The sequence below is a fragment of the Lactuca virosa genome, chromosome 4 (genome assembly GCF_052849685.1).
Source record: "Lactuca virosa cultivar CGN04683 chromosome 4, Lactuca_virosa_CGN04683_v6, whole genome shotgun sequence".
In the NCBI taxonomy this organism is placed as follows: Eukaryota; Viridiplantae; Streptophyta; class Magnoliopsida; order Asterales; family Asteraceae; genus Lactuca; species Lactuca virosa.
The window spans coordinates 407708486-407722426 of record NC_136429.1 but is presented as its reverse complement, the minus strand read 5'-3'; the positions used below and the strand labels follow the sequence as shown (position 1 = coordinate 407722426).

General features: G+C 40.6%; 1 protein-coding gene across 1 annotated transcript; it reads right to left on the bottom strand.

Moving 5' to 3' along the window:
- Nucleotides 1-12364: 12364 nt before the first annotated feature.
- LOC145106514 (cellulose synthase-like protein D5) lies at nucleotides 12365-12676 on the bottom strand. Its single transcript, XM_079043474.1, has one exon. The coding sequence runs from the start codon at nucleotides 12674-12676 to the stop codon at nucleotides 12365-12367; it is 312 nt and encodes a 103-aa protein (XP_078899600.1).
- Between the last annotated feature and the right edge of the window lie 1265 nt (nucleotides 12677-13941).

Genomic DNA, 13941 nt, shown 5'->3' with positions numbered 1-13941 from the left:
AGAGTACGATGGGCGTACATTTACGTACTCTAAGCGTACTAGCTAAGGGCGTGTATGTTGGGCGTACCTACACGTACACTCAGCGTAAACCTCCTGATAAGTCCTTTTCCCATTAAGTGCTTAATACTCCACTTCAGAAGTTACAATCACAGATCCTGGTCCTTTTCTACGTCCTGATCCATAAAGTCACTGACTTGGTGACTTTACTTGGCCCAAACAAGCTCAAACTCCAAAAATGATGTATTACTTCCATGAAGATGGTCTTATCTCTTGCATGAATCCATTAAGACCATCAAGGTGTCAACTTTCTGACCGAGAGAATCATTTAGCACCAAGGGTGGCAACCCTTGGCCTGGAAATCGGATTTAGGCTATAAAGCTTCCACCTTGGACCAAAATTACTTCAAAACTAAACCTCACTAGATCTAAGCACCCTTAAGTAAAGTTATGAACTTTATACCTCAAAGGAGTTCCAAATGATGATGTGATTCCAGATCTATGAGCTCTAACTTCCCAAGTTCTTCCTTGCCAACTTCCTATTTTCTTCTTCCAAGCTTACACCACCAAAATGAGCTTCTTGAAGTCAAAATCACCCAAGGATGAAGAGATGAGACGTTCTAGGGTTTCTATGGGGTTGTGAGGCTGATAAGGAGGCTAGGGTTTGAGCCATTATGATCTTTATATAGTGGCTCACCCTAAAAGTTAGGGTTTGGGAACTCTGAGCGTACGCTGGGCGTACGCCCCTCCGCACCTGCGATCATTTTCCTTTATACGTTGGGCGTACTCGAGCGCTTACCACCTTGCATGCATGGTCCCTCCTTGCCATTTATTTCCATTAGGGGCCATTTCTGCCAATAACTTCAAAGTGTCATAACTCCTTCATTCCAAGTCCGTTTACGACGAACTTTATATCCACGAAAAGGTGGCGAGAAGCCCTACGCTTCTAACGACACACCCCAGCCCAAAACCTCCCGAATAAAAACTCAAGACCCATAAAAGACCAAAACTCCCCTAGCCCTGGCCTCTGAAATCCATAAACGGATACTTCCAGAATAGGGTGTTGCAACTCTCCCCCACTTAAACTAGACTTCGTCCTCGAAGTCCACTACGGCCAACTATCCTGCAATCTGCTCACAACATTCCTGCCCAATTCATACATCACCTGTTGGATCCGATTCTCGAAGGACCACTTCTATCGACCTTCCGTCCGATCACTCAGCTCAACTAGTCCTCGAAGAAAAGAACCTCGATAGCACTCTAATCACCAACGATCCTAGAAATACGACTCTCACCCAACTGACAATCCTTTTGGTACTCCCCGAGTACTTAAGCTGGACATCCTAGGGGTTCACCCTTTCCTCCTGCGCGTTCACTGGCCTTCCCGAGGCGGCTTCCCAAAAGCAACAACCTTTCCTTTCTCTGTGAAGGACATACCCTTCACTGTATCTACTTCTCCAGCCACTCCCAGTGCTGCTCACTTCACTGATACCCACTAAGTGCTTTCTCTTTCTATGTCCAGATGTTGAACACTCAACTCAGCGTGAAAATCAGATAATCCTTCAAGTAGAAGATTCATCCCTGAAACGGTTAGACTCATACGAGAGTTGCGCAACAGAGTCAAATCCTTTACTCTGAGATTATTTAATCCAGCTGTGAGTGACTCTGCTCCACTCCAGATTTTTCTTATCACTACGTGTCCGAAGATCCTGATGTCTCTTATTCGCTTTCTGGATGAACCGGGACCACCCTGGTCCCAACTGGTCTGCCATCATCTGGGTTACCGGACTCCCAACCCAAGCTCAATCACTCAGTCGCTCCCAACGACTTCCGAAGAAACTTCGGCTATCTAAATCTGCTCTTTCCACCAAGCCACTCATGGCTCCATTATTTCGGCCGATCCTCCTGATCGCACTATGTGACCATTCCTTGCCAGCATGATCTACTACAAGGGTGAATGCTACCCGAACTTTTGTAGACTTACATCACTCCTGGTCTCCAACGACTTGCCGCTTCCCAAATTCAATCCTAGTGTGCGAGCTGTCCTGCCCTGGTCTACCCTACCTGCAGAAACCCACAAGCGAGTCACGCAGCTGATACTTTCTCACTGCTGACTAAAGGCTGGCGAATGCTATGGGCCACCCCGCCGTTTGACGTTCCCATACCATCTGACCACTAATGCATGCTACGGGCCACCCCATATTCTTACTATGCCAATATACTAACGACTAACTAACGAGTGTTACGGGCCACCCCGTAGTCTTACTATTCCAATATACGAATGCTACGAGCCACCGCGTAATCTTACAACGTTCCTACTCTATTTGCCAACTAGTGAACGCTACAGGCCACCCCGTAGTCTTACAACACTTCTACACCATCTGCTAACTAATGCTACGGGCCACCCCGCAGTCTTGTCACACTTCTCATGCTATCTGGCCACTGGTGAATGCTACGGCTAACCCGCAGTCTTACAACACTTTCAACACTAATTGGCTACTAGTGAATGCTACGACTAACTCGCAGTCTTACAACACTTTCCACACTGACTGGCTACTAGTGGATGCTACGGCTAACCCGCAGTCTCATATCACTTCCTTACTACTCAACCACTAACCATGATCTTTCGCTGACTACTAATCCAAACCTTCCTATAACCGAGCATACATGCACGATCTAATATGCCGAGCTGAACTCATGTCTTGACTGAAATCCTCATCCTGATTTCTTAAAACCTGCTATCAATCATCACGGGAACATCACCTCCATGTTGGCGAGTTCTCCGAACTCCCAACTTACGCTACTCTCACGCCACACCGCCGCTTGGGCCACCTTTCTTCCTAACACGAAAGCGAAACTTATCCCAGTTCCAAAACCCGCTCCTGCTCCCGAAATATGATTGTTTCTCCCCACTAAGGCTCTGATACCAACTTGTAACGTCCCAAAATTCAAGGCCAAAATTTCATTTTTAATATAAGAAAAACATTTAATAACTTTTTTCCAGACATTGAAAACATCCCATTTAAACAAATATTAGAGTTCAAATCCCAAAGATCATAAAATGCGGAAATAATAGTGTGATGCTCTGCGATCGTCCAGAGCTCCTTCCTTTGAAAACATGAGTACCTGAAACAAAAGCTGAAAGTCGTAAGCACGAAGCTTAGTGAGTTTCCCCAAATACCACATACCATACATATCAACTGGTCCATACATGCCATACATACTGTGAACCATACATATCAATCGTGTGACAACCATCAATTTCTAGTCAAGTCAAAGTCAAATAAAGTCAACAAGTCAAACCGGTCAACTCATTTAACCCTTGTATATTAGGGTTTACTTCGTGCTTACTATTGTACAACGCACTATCTTAATGCAAAGCATCATTTTGAGTCTTCACGTATTCAGAAAATCTAAACCCTAATCAGGGTAACTGATGGAACAACTCAATAAAACATTAATACATACCCTTCGGGGGCATATAACGCTCATAACAAGGCAAAACGGGGTTTACAAACCTTGCATTTCGAAGTTAAAGCACTCACAAAGGTCGCAAACAAAGTCCTTCCCAAATCTCTCCGAGTATGTGAAATCTCTCCAAGTATGTGAAATCTCTCCCAAATCTCTCCAAATATGTGAAATCTCTCCCAAATCTCTCCAAGTATGTGAAATCTCTCCCAAATCTCTCCAAGTATGTGAAATCTCTCCCAAATCTCTCCACGTATGTGAAATCTCTCCCAAATCTCTCTCAAAACCTCTTTCAACTTTTTATAATCATTCGGGGCATCCCGACCCTTAACTTGGTCAAAAATCACGCAAAACGGAAAGATTACTCGAAAAATAGCCATATAGTACCGAAACCACTATATGAACCGAAACCCTTCTTAGGAACCGAACCCTCTTAGAGGGAACCTCTTAGAACCGAACTGCCCGCTTAGAACCGAAGCTTCTTAAAGGACCGAAGTCACCTTCGGGTTCGGTCTATTTCGCATGCGAGTCTCCCTCAAGACCGAACTGTCAGAACCGAACTTGCACATCTCGGACCGAACCTCATCAGCAACCGAAATGAACCGAGCCTTCGATCCATTTCGCTCCTCTCGCACCTTTGGACCCGAGACCCTCCCTTCGGACCCGAGCCTCCCCTTCGGTCCCTACTTCTCTTGTAACATCCCGAAATTCAGGTACAACTATTTAGCCCTTCTTTTATTCAAAGTGTCAAGTTAAGCCCTTAAGAGGAATTGGTAGCAAATGAGTACGCTGGGCGTACTCAAGAGTACGCTGCGCGTACTCATGCGCTTATTTTGGACGCGGACTCGCCTGAGTACGTTGGGCGTACTCAGGGTTACGCTGGGCGTAATGTGTCCAGGTGCAAACCCTAATTTCTGACTTGTGCCCTATATATTGGATGCTAAGGCTCATTTTTCAGCCTCCATAGCAGTGAGTAAAACCCTAAGAGAGAACTTTTCATCGTTCTTAGTGAGTGTGTGTGATTTTGGAGATAAAAGTGCCTTGGTGTGCTAGTGAAGAAGAAGGAGAGGAGTTTGTGGAGACTAGAGTTTGAAGTGCAAGTTTGGATCTGAGATCTACAGAGGAAGGAGCTGCATTTGGAGGTATAAAGTTCAAAACTTTCCTCTTCATTTGGTTTGTTGCTTCATGGACCATTTTAGGGTTAAAAGTCCCAAAGGTGGAGACTTTATGAGCGTAATGTGCTCCATGGACCTAGATCTGTCCCATTTCAGTGGTATTTGTGTTATAGATCCATAAAGTTCCCATCTTGGTCGTGGATATGAGATCATGCTTGAGTATTGGGCTTTCTAGTGTTAGGAAATGGTATATTTTGGGTGTTAGTGACTTGTTCAGCCATGCAAAGGCTTAAAGTCATCGACTTTATGGATTAAGAGGCTTAAAAATGGTCAGATCTAAAAGCTGGACGTGAGTCTTAACTGTTTAAGACCTCAAGAGCTAAGGGACTGAAACTGGGATTTATGCCGGGCGTAATCCCAATACGCGCGGCGTACGGGGTGGCGTTCCCCGATTCTGAGAGACTGCCGGGTACGCCCAACGTACACATCTGGTACGCGCAGCGTAACCCGGAGGGTTGACTTTTGGTTGACTTTTAGGGTTTGGTCTATAGTGGGGCCTTTGAGTTATGAGAGGGGTAAAATGGTCTTTTACCCTTCTGAGAGTACTAAGAGGAGGAATAGTCTAGCCTTGAGAGATGTATTGATTGAGAGTATTTATTTTACATGATTAGGCGGAGGCTAGACCTAATTTTACAGAGTTCGAGCTTTACCGAGTTACCCGAGGTGAGTCTTCTCACTATACTTTACCTAGAGTGGTAACAGAGTTATGTGACAGAGTTATTGTATGCTATCTATGTGATTGTGGCACGACATTATTTCTATGTGATTTATGCTGTGTGTATACCAGAGTTAGGACCGGAAGGTCCAAAGAGCTAGGACCAGAGGGTCCACAGAGTTAGGGCCCAAGGGCCCACAGAGTTATAGCCTCGAGTGGCTAATGTGTGTTATGTTCTATAGTTATGTGCCAGTGTATTTGTATGCTATTTATGTGTTGAGATTTATTGTGATATGTGATATGCATGATCCAGAGTTATCAGAGTTAGGACCTTTGGGTCCATAGAGTTAGGGCTAGAGAGCCCACAGAGAGTTGGGACTGGAGGGTCCCACTGAGACACACTGACCAGAGGGTCAGCAGAGTCATAGCCTCGAGTGGCTAATATGTGTTAGAGTGGTATTTTGGGGAACTCACTAAGCTTTATGCTTACGGTGTTATGTGTTATGTGTTTCAGGTACCAGTGGTGATCGCGGGAAGGCGCCGGCATGATCTGTACACACACCCGCAGAGTTTATTATGATTTGATCTTGGGATTTGTAGTGAGATAAAATTGATACATTTTTTTTAAAGCAATTGTGGATGAATTTATATGGTTTTAAAAAGTGAAAAATTGTTTTGAAAATTTGGGTGTTACATCTCTCCTCTCGGTTCTCACCTCCTAAGGACCGAACCTCGCAGGTTCGCTCCTAATTCCCGGTTTTCTACTACTTTCGCTTTTTAAGCCCGTTTTTCATGATTTTAACGTGGGATTTTCACCCAAACTCATATTTTGACATATAAGACCCTATATATTCATATTTTAATCACATACCAATGATTTATTAATTATAAATCAATATTTTACATTAAAGAAAAGGGCTTATGATATTTTATGTTACAAGTGGGTCAAGTGTGTCCACTTGCACATATGTGTCAATTTCTCATTGGTCCACCCTTATCCACATCACACACATCAAGGTAAACATCCCTTCACCCTAGCCACTTGCTCCAGCAATCCTTCATATAAAGAAATGTCTGGGATTTCCTTGATCATTTCCTTCTCCATGAAACATATATACACTCCTTAACCATCAAAAAAGCCTCTTTTTCTCTCAACTTCCAGCCACACTTTTGAAGTGTTCTTGAGATATTACTTTACTTTTTGGTAAATATTTTATCTAAACTCAAGTGTTATTCCATAATTTCCTAACACTCTTGGATCATCTACACACATCTTAACACCAAAGAATCGTTCTTTGGATCATCCAAGCTTTCACGTGTTCATCGAGTGTTCTTGACTTGATACTCCTAGTCTCCGACCTTCCACTCTTCAAGAAATCACTCAAGGTGAGTTCATACCCCTACATTTTCCAGTTTTCTTTAGTTTTCAGGGGGGAATACAAGTTAAAACACCAAAACATATTTAAAACTTAACTTGACAGCTTACAACAGAAAAGTTGTGACCTGTTCACGAACTGTTTTACCCACTTAAACTTAATATCTTTCAAAACTGTTTAATATGCAAATATTTCAGGTTCATACCTTTAAAATGACTACTTGCACATCTCCATACGATTTTTATATAATTTATGGTGATTTTTACAAAACTGCCTATCATTTCAGAAACGAATTCGGACCAGTCTGCGAATATGAACACTTTCACACAAGTTAGAGACTTCTAAAAATCATAATAAAAATTATGAATAAACTAGACACATTTTCTAAACTCTCAGAGGTTACGGATTTAGTTTTCGACTTCGTATGATGTTTCTATGATGTCTTCAAAACAGTGCAGAAAGGTTAAAAACTAGTTACATAGCTTACCATATTAACAACACTTTGTAGTATGTTGAGCAAAGTGCATAACAATAAGTTTCTAAGTGTTGAATGCATTCTTGTTAGTTTATCATCGTAAACAGAAATTAGTCATTCACGATTAGGTTTTTCCATTCATTTCGAGCACATGTAATAAACTACAATAAGTATAGTTTATGGATTTTCGATAAAGCATCCTACATGAAAAAGGTTTTACTCTCAAAACACATGGATTTTTCATATACTACATGATAAACTATAATAGTAATAGTGTTATGGATTTCATATCACTAATTTATTTCACAAAAGGTGATTTCATTTCCACCACGGAAGAGGTTTTATACTCAAACTATATGTAAACTAGTTAACGTAATTTGTGAGACATTCTCCTTCGGGGTACTCTTAAGTACCACAGAAAAGTCTTGTAGTTATAATCAGAATCTCCTGGAGGGAGAGAGTGATAATTGTGTATAGATCTATATTGGGTCTGACAAACCCGCACCTGAGCTGCTTGCAACAGTTAGACCAGCAGGTCTGGGGTGACAAGTGTCATAACATTCCGACGCCTGAAGAACGTCGAGTACGAGGTCCTCGAGTTATAGTATGGTTATAACAACTCACATAGGGAGTTAACAATCTTTCAAGTTTACAGGGAAAATTCTACTTGAAAAAGGGGTTTTATCTTTTTAAAAACTATTATAAACATTATAAGTATAAAACCCACACATATCCTCGGCCATGAGATTTAAGGCTACATAACTTTTTATAAGGAAAATATTGGATTTTCTTTGGAAGCGCATTACGATTATAATCATTATAAGTACAAAACACACACACACATATTCTCGGTCTTGGGATTTAAGGCTACATAACTTTTTATAAGGAAAATAATGGATTTTTCTTGAAGTATACATGACAAAGTACCAGGTTTACACTAAATGGCTTTCATGATATTAAAACTACTTTTCATCTAGAATTGTTAGACTTCAGCTATAATTTGCCAAGTGTACATGTTAGGGTTATATAAGAATTTAGTCGGAATCGACTTAGAATTGGTGGGTCTGCCTTACTTCCTGTTCCTTGTTTGGTTGTGGACCTAGGGCAGACCCATTATATTCGACGGTTTATTTAACTAAAATTTTACATAACTTATATACACTGGGTGATTATAGAAGGAATCTACGGGTCTTTCTAGGGTACATTATTGCATAACATAGGAGCGTTCATTTCGCGTTTAATAAAGAAAATATTGAATTTTCTGGAATCATACTCTATCGCTTTTTACAAGGAAAACGGCTTCTTTCTCAAATAAAACTCTTATGAACTCACCAACTTAATTGTTGACACTTTTTCAAAACTACTTGTATTCTCAGGAAATTAATAGCTTTTGAGGATGGGACGTTAAATCGTCAAACATTTCATTTTGTCATCATATTGTAATTGATTTGAAACATGTAAACACATACTATGGTGTAACGTTTTTTTAAATTATATCCATGATGGTTGTATTTACTTTGAGCACTATTATACTCATTGTTGTGATACTATACATGAAGTCCTCCACCCCCGGACGTTTCCGCCATCCTTGGTTTGGGGGTGTGACAAATCGTATATCAAATAAGGTGCTATGTGCCGCACATCGTCTTACTGTTATGCCACGGGCCGCCACGTGGTCTTTCTTGTCAAGCCGGGGGCCACCCCCTGGGTCTTATAGACAAGTGCCAAGAGCCGCCTCCTGGTCTTCCATGAAAGTATCACAAACACAACTAGCATACATACTACTATACTTAGCTAACGAGCATACAGTGTGCCAGGAGCCACCTCGTGGTCTTTCATACATATTGTCTAGGGCTAACCCTCGGGTCTTCCTGTCATATGGTAATAACATATTGGGTGCCAGGAGCTACCTCCTGGTCTTTCATACATAGTGCCTAGGGCTAACCCCCGGGTCTTCCTACCATACATAGACTAAATGGGCTGGCATTGTGGCCGTATACCCATACACACAGTGAGGAGACTCACCTCGCACTGCTGAACCCTACTGATACTCCTCTGGCTGCTGACTGGCAATTACCGAACTGCTGACCCTTCGGCTTCCCGAACTACCAATACCAAAATATTACTTAGTCCAATTCATTAACCCTTCATAGGGTAGAATGACCATTCTACCCCTAGGCCAACTTGGTCTATAACTAAGGCCCAAACCATAATGAAAAAGGCCCAACACTAAGTGAGCTTCCCGAGCCGACTAATGGCCCAATTTGCTAAATTGGGCCCAATCCCTCTAATGGGCCTTACCATAAGCCCAAACATTTCCTTGACCCATATTATCCGACTTCTGATGGCCTACTAAGGCCCAAAAACCCAAAGCATGGCCCAAACAGAAGCCCAATAATGCAAAGCCCAAACTGATAGAGTACGCGGGGCGTACATTCACGTACGCTAAGCGTACTAGCTAAGTACGCGTACGTTGGGCGTACCTGCACGTACGCTCAGCGTAAACCTCCTGATACGTCCTTTTCCCATTAAGTTCTTAATACTCCACTTCAGAAGTTACAATCACAGATCCTGGTCCTTTTCTACGTCCTGATCCATAAAGTCACTGACTTGGTGACTTTACTTGGCCCAAACAAGCTCAAACTCCAAAAATGATGTATTACTTCCATGAAGATGGTCTTATCTCTTGCATGAATCCATTAAGACCATCAAGGTGTCAACTTTCTGACCGAGAGAATCATTTAGCACCAAGGGTGGCAACCCTTGGCCTGGAAATCGGATTTAGGCTATAAAGCTTCCACCTTGGACCAAAATTACTTCAAAACTAAACCTCACTAGATCTAAGCACCCTTAAGTAAAGTTATGAACTTTATACCTCAAAGGAGTTCCAAATGATGATGTGATTCCAGATCTATGAGCTCTAACTTCCCAAGTTCTTCCTTGCCAACTTCCTCTTTTCTTCTTCCAAGCTTACACCACCAAAATGAGCTTCTTGAAGTCAAAATCACCCAAGGATGAAGAGATGAGACGTTCTAGGGTTTCTATGGGGTTGTGAGGCTGATAAAGAGGCTAGGGTTTGAGCCATTATGATCTTTATATAGTGGCTCACCCTAAAAGTTAGGGTTTGGGAACTCTGAGCGTACGCTGGGCGTACGCCCCTCCGCACCCGCGATCATTTTCCTTTATACATTGGGCGTACTCGAGCGCTTACCACCTTGCATGCATGGTCCCTCCTTGCCATTTATTTCCATTAGGGGCCATTTCTGCCAATAACTTCAAAGTGTCATAACTCCTTCATTCCAAGTCTGTTTCCAACGAACTTTATATCCACGAAAAGGTGGCGAGAAGCCCTACACTTCTAACGACACACCCCTGCCCAAAACCTCCCGAATAAAAACGCAAGACCCATAAAAGACCAAAACGCCCTTAGCCCTGGCCTCTGAAATCCATAAACGGATACTTCCAGAACAGGGTGTTACAAAAGCACCGTCGATTAAGAACGAGAAGTCACCGATTAGGAGTGTCCAAGTTGTCGATTGGGTAATATTTTAATTAGGTTTTTTTTATTTCTTTATTTTTTTTTTCAACGAGAGCAAAGAGAAAATATCGTTATTACTGATTTCAACAACATATCTTCTAATTTCTATTTATGCTGCATATTAAAGAAAATGATTTTTTTCCCTAAACCATCGATTTGTGAAGTGTGATAGTGCCCGCTAACGAGTATGAAATAATTTTAGGATAATGACTTATAAGGGTAACATATTTTTGTTTTAGTAAACATTTAGTCGCTTTTTTTTTACTATTTACTTTACACAAAAAATATCATTATGACATGTAATCGTAGGTTTTGCCGGTTTTCCGACGACTATGACATCTTTGGTGAGCCTCCTCTCATCTTCTCCGGCCAAACATGAACTTTCCAAAATTAGAAATTAAGTTTAGAGTTCAAATTTTTATCTCCTCACACACCCAAATTTCAATTTTTTGGTTTTTTATGAATAATTAAAACAAGTTCAATGATATATATATATATATATATATATATATATATATATATATATATATATATATATATATATACAAAAAAACATAAGTAACTAAATATATAGAAAAACAAAAATATGTTACCCTATAAATCATTAGCCTAAGAATTTTAGATGTCAATGTCGCCATTTCAACTATTTTTGCTCCAACAACATAAAAAATGAAGATTAGATATGTATATTAACATTAAAATAACACTCTTAAACATTTAAAACCGAACAAAATAAAATTACGCTTCTCGAATCTGAAAATGGTGATTAGTCTGAAATCCAAAATACTTGTCAAAATCCATTTGAAAACACATTGTAAATACTGATAAAGTGATCAAATGAAGATATTCGACCATTTCTAATGGTTATTTTTGTAGGTATCCCTTGATTTTTATATAATTTGTCTTAGGTTTAAGAGTAAATTACATGAATAGTCCCTATGGTTTAGGGTAATTTACGTGTTTGGTCCCTAACTTATTTTTTTTAACTCGGAAGGTCCCTACTGTTTGTTTTTGTTACGCGTTTGGTCCCTGTCTTACCTAAAAAAACTATTTTACCATTGATTTTTTAATTTATTTAAATAAACACACCACCAACCTCATCTCCTCATCTTACCTTACCTATCCCACCATTTTTTTCCTATTTAAATAATAGTATTTTTAGGTAAGATAAGGGCCAAGCGTGTAACAAAAACAAACATTAGGGACTTTCTGAGTTGAAAAAATAAGTTAGGACCAAACGTGCAAATTACCCCAAATCATAGTGACCATTCGTGTAATTTACTCTAGGTTTAAATAGAAAAAAGACAAAACTTCAAAAATGGTCCCTGTGGTTTCACAAAATCTGAAGTTTGGTCCCTAATTTACAAAAACCTCACAGATGGTCCCTGTAGTTTCAAAACTTTTAATGTTTAGTCCTTCCGCCTAACTCGGTCAACTTTCTACCATTAAGTGAGGGGCATTTTCGTCATATCAATACCCAGGGACCATATATGAGGTTTTCTATATTTAAATAATAATAATAATAATAATAATAATAATAATAATAATAATAATAATAATAATAATAAAATATAAATATTTAATATAAAAGGGTCCTACCCCCTCCCCCATCTCTCTCTCTCTCTCTCTCTCTCTCTCTCTCAAAATTAAGGAAAATTGACCCGTACGTCCACCCGACCCGTTAACCCCATTCAATTTTATCCTCATAGAAACAGGTCACTACCTTAATTGCTTCTCCAATGGCTGCTCGATCAATAGGTTTACGTTCGACTGCAAGAGACCCTGAAGGTCTACCATGGCTGCCTTTTCCTCGTAATTCATGAATCAATCTTCCTTCAAATTCAACAACAGAAATCGATTCGATCAAATAGGTGGAATCTCTGAAGCGTTCTAGAATCAAGGCCTGTTTGAGTTCATCATCTTCTTCGTTGTTCCGATCATCTACAATCGGCAAGATCATCACAGCATCGTTATCAGATTTTTTCTTCTTCATTCTTCTCAATGAAAACTTGATCTTCTTCCCACCGAACCATCCATGATGTTCAGTGGCACGCGGTGGGCTAAAACCGTAAAGTGCAATTCGCCGTAAAATACAACCAGATGCTCGCAACAAGCGACCTTATCAACCAGATAATTAACTGCTAAAACTGAAAGGATGGTGTTTGCAGTAACGAGAGGTGGTTCTTTCTCTACATCTGCAGTTGAAACGAAGATATCAATCCCAGATAGATCAGAGAGTCCTTTAGGGTTGTTCTTGGTGGCTTTGAATATTTCTTTGAGCACAGAGAGATCTTTGGATGAGGTAACTGGGCAGAGCTTCAGAAGTTGGTCGAGAAGCCATGAGAGAACTGTGGATCTAAACCCATAAATTGTTGAGGTATTTTGATAGATTCACATTCCCCTAATTTGTTCTTGACCTTCAAATATCGCTCCGGTCCCCCATGGTGATTTTTCTTGATTTTCAATGATTTATGTAATATTTTTTTTATCTCCTACAGTGTTGATTTGGGGAAATTGATCATTGACTCTCGCATTTTGTAACAACCCAAAAATCACTGGTAAAAATTTCATTTTTGTTACAGCTAAAACATTGATACCATTTATTTCAAACATGCCAAATTCTCATTAAGTAAAACATTTATCAGAGTTCATCCCAAAATCAATCATTGCGGAAATCATAGGTGTGTGCACTGCGATCAATTCGAGCCCTTCATTTCCAAATTGATGAAACCTGAAACCAAAACTGTAAACCGTAAGCACAAAGCTTAGTGAGTCCCCCAGAGCATACCCCACACACAATCCACATAACACATATCCTGTTAGCTATAAAAGCTACCTGTATCACATTTCCTGCTAGCTATAAAAGCTACATATAACACATAAGCCATGCATACCAAAAAACCTGTAAGGATGTCGTGGGCTCCCCCCAGGGTCTTACACCATTATGCCATGGGCTACCCCACATGGTATTTAACCTAGGAATGCCATGGGCTAACCCACATGGTCTTATATCCAATGCCACGGGCTCCCCCCGAGGTCTTCCATGCAAGTATCACAAAGACAACTAGCATAACACATATCATATATCACAAAAATAACTACACATAACACAAATAACCTGTAAGGATGTCGTGGGCTCCCCCCAGGGTCTTACACCATTATGTCATGGGCTACCTCACATGGTCTTTACCTAGGAATGCCATGGGCTACCCCACATGGTCTTATATCCAATGCCACGGGCTCCCCCCGGGGTCTTTC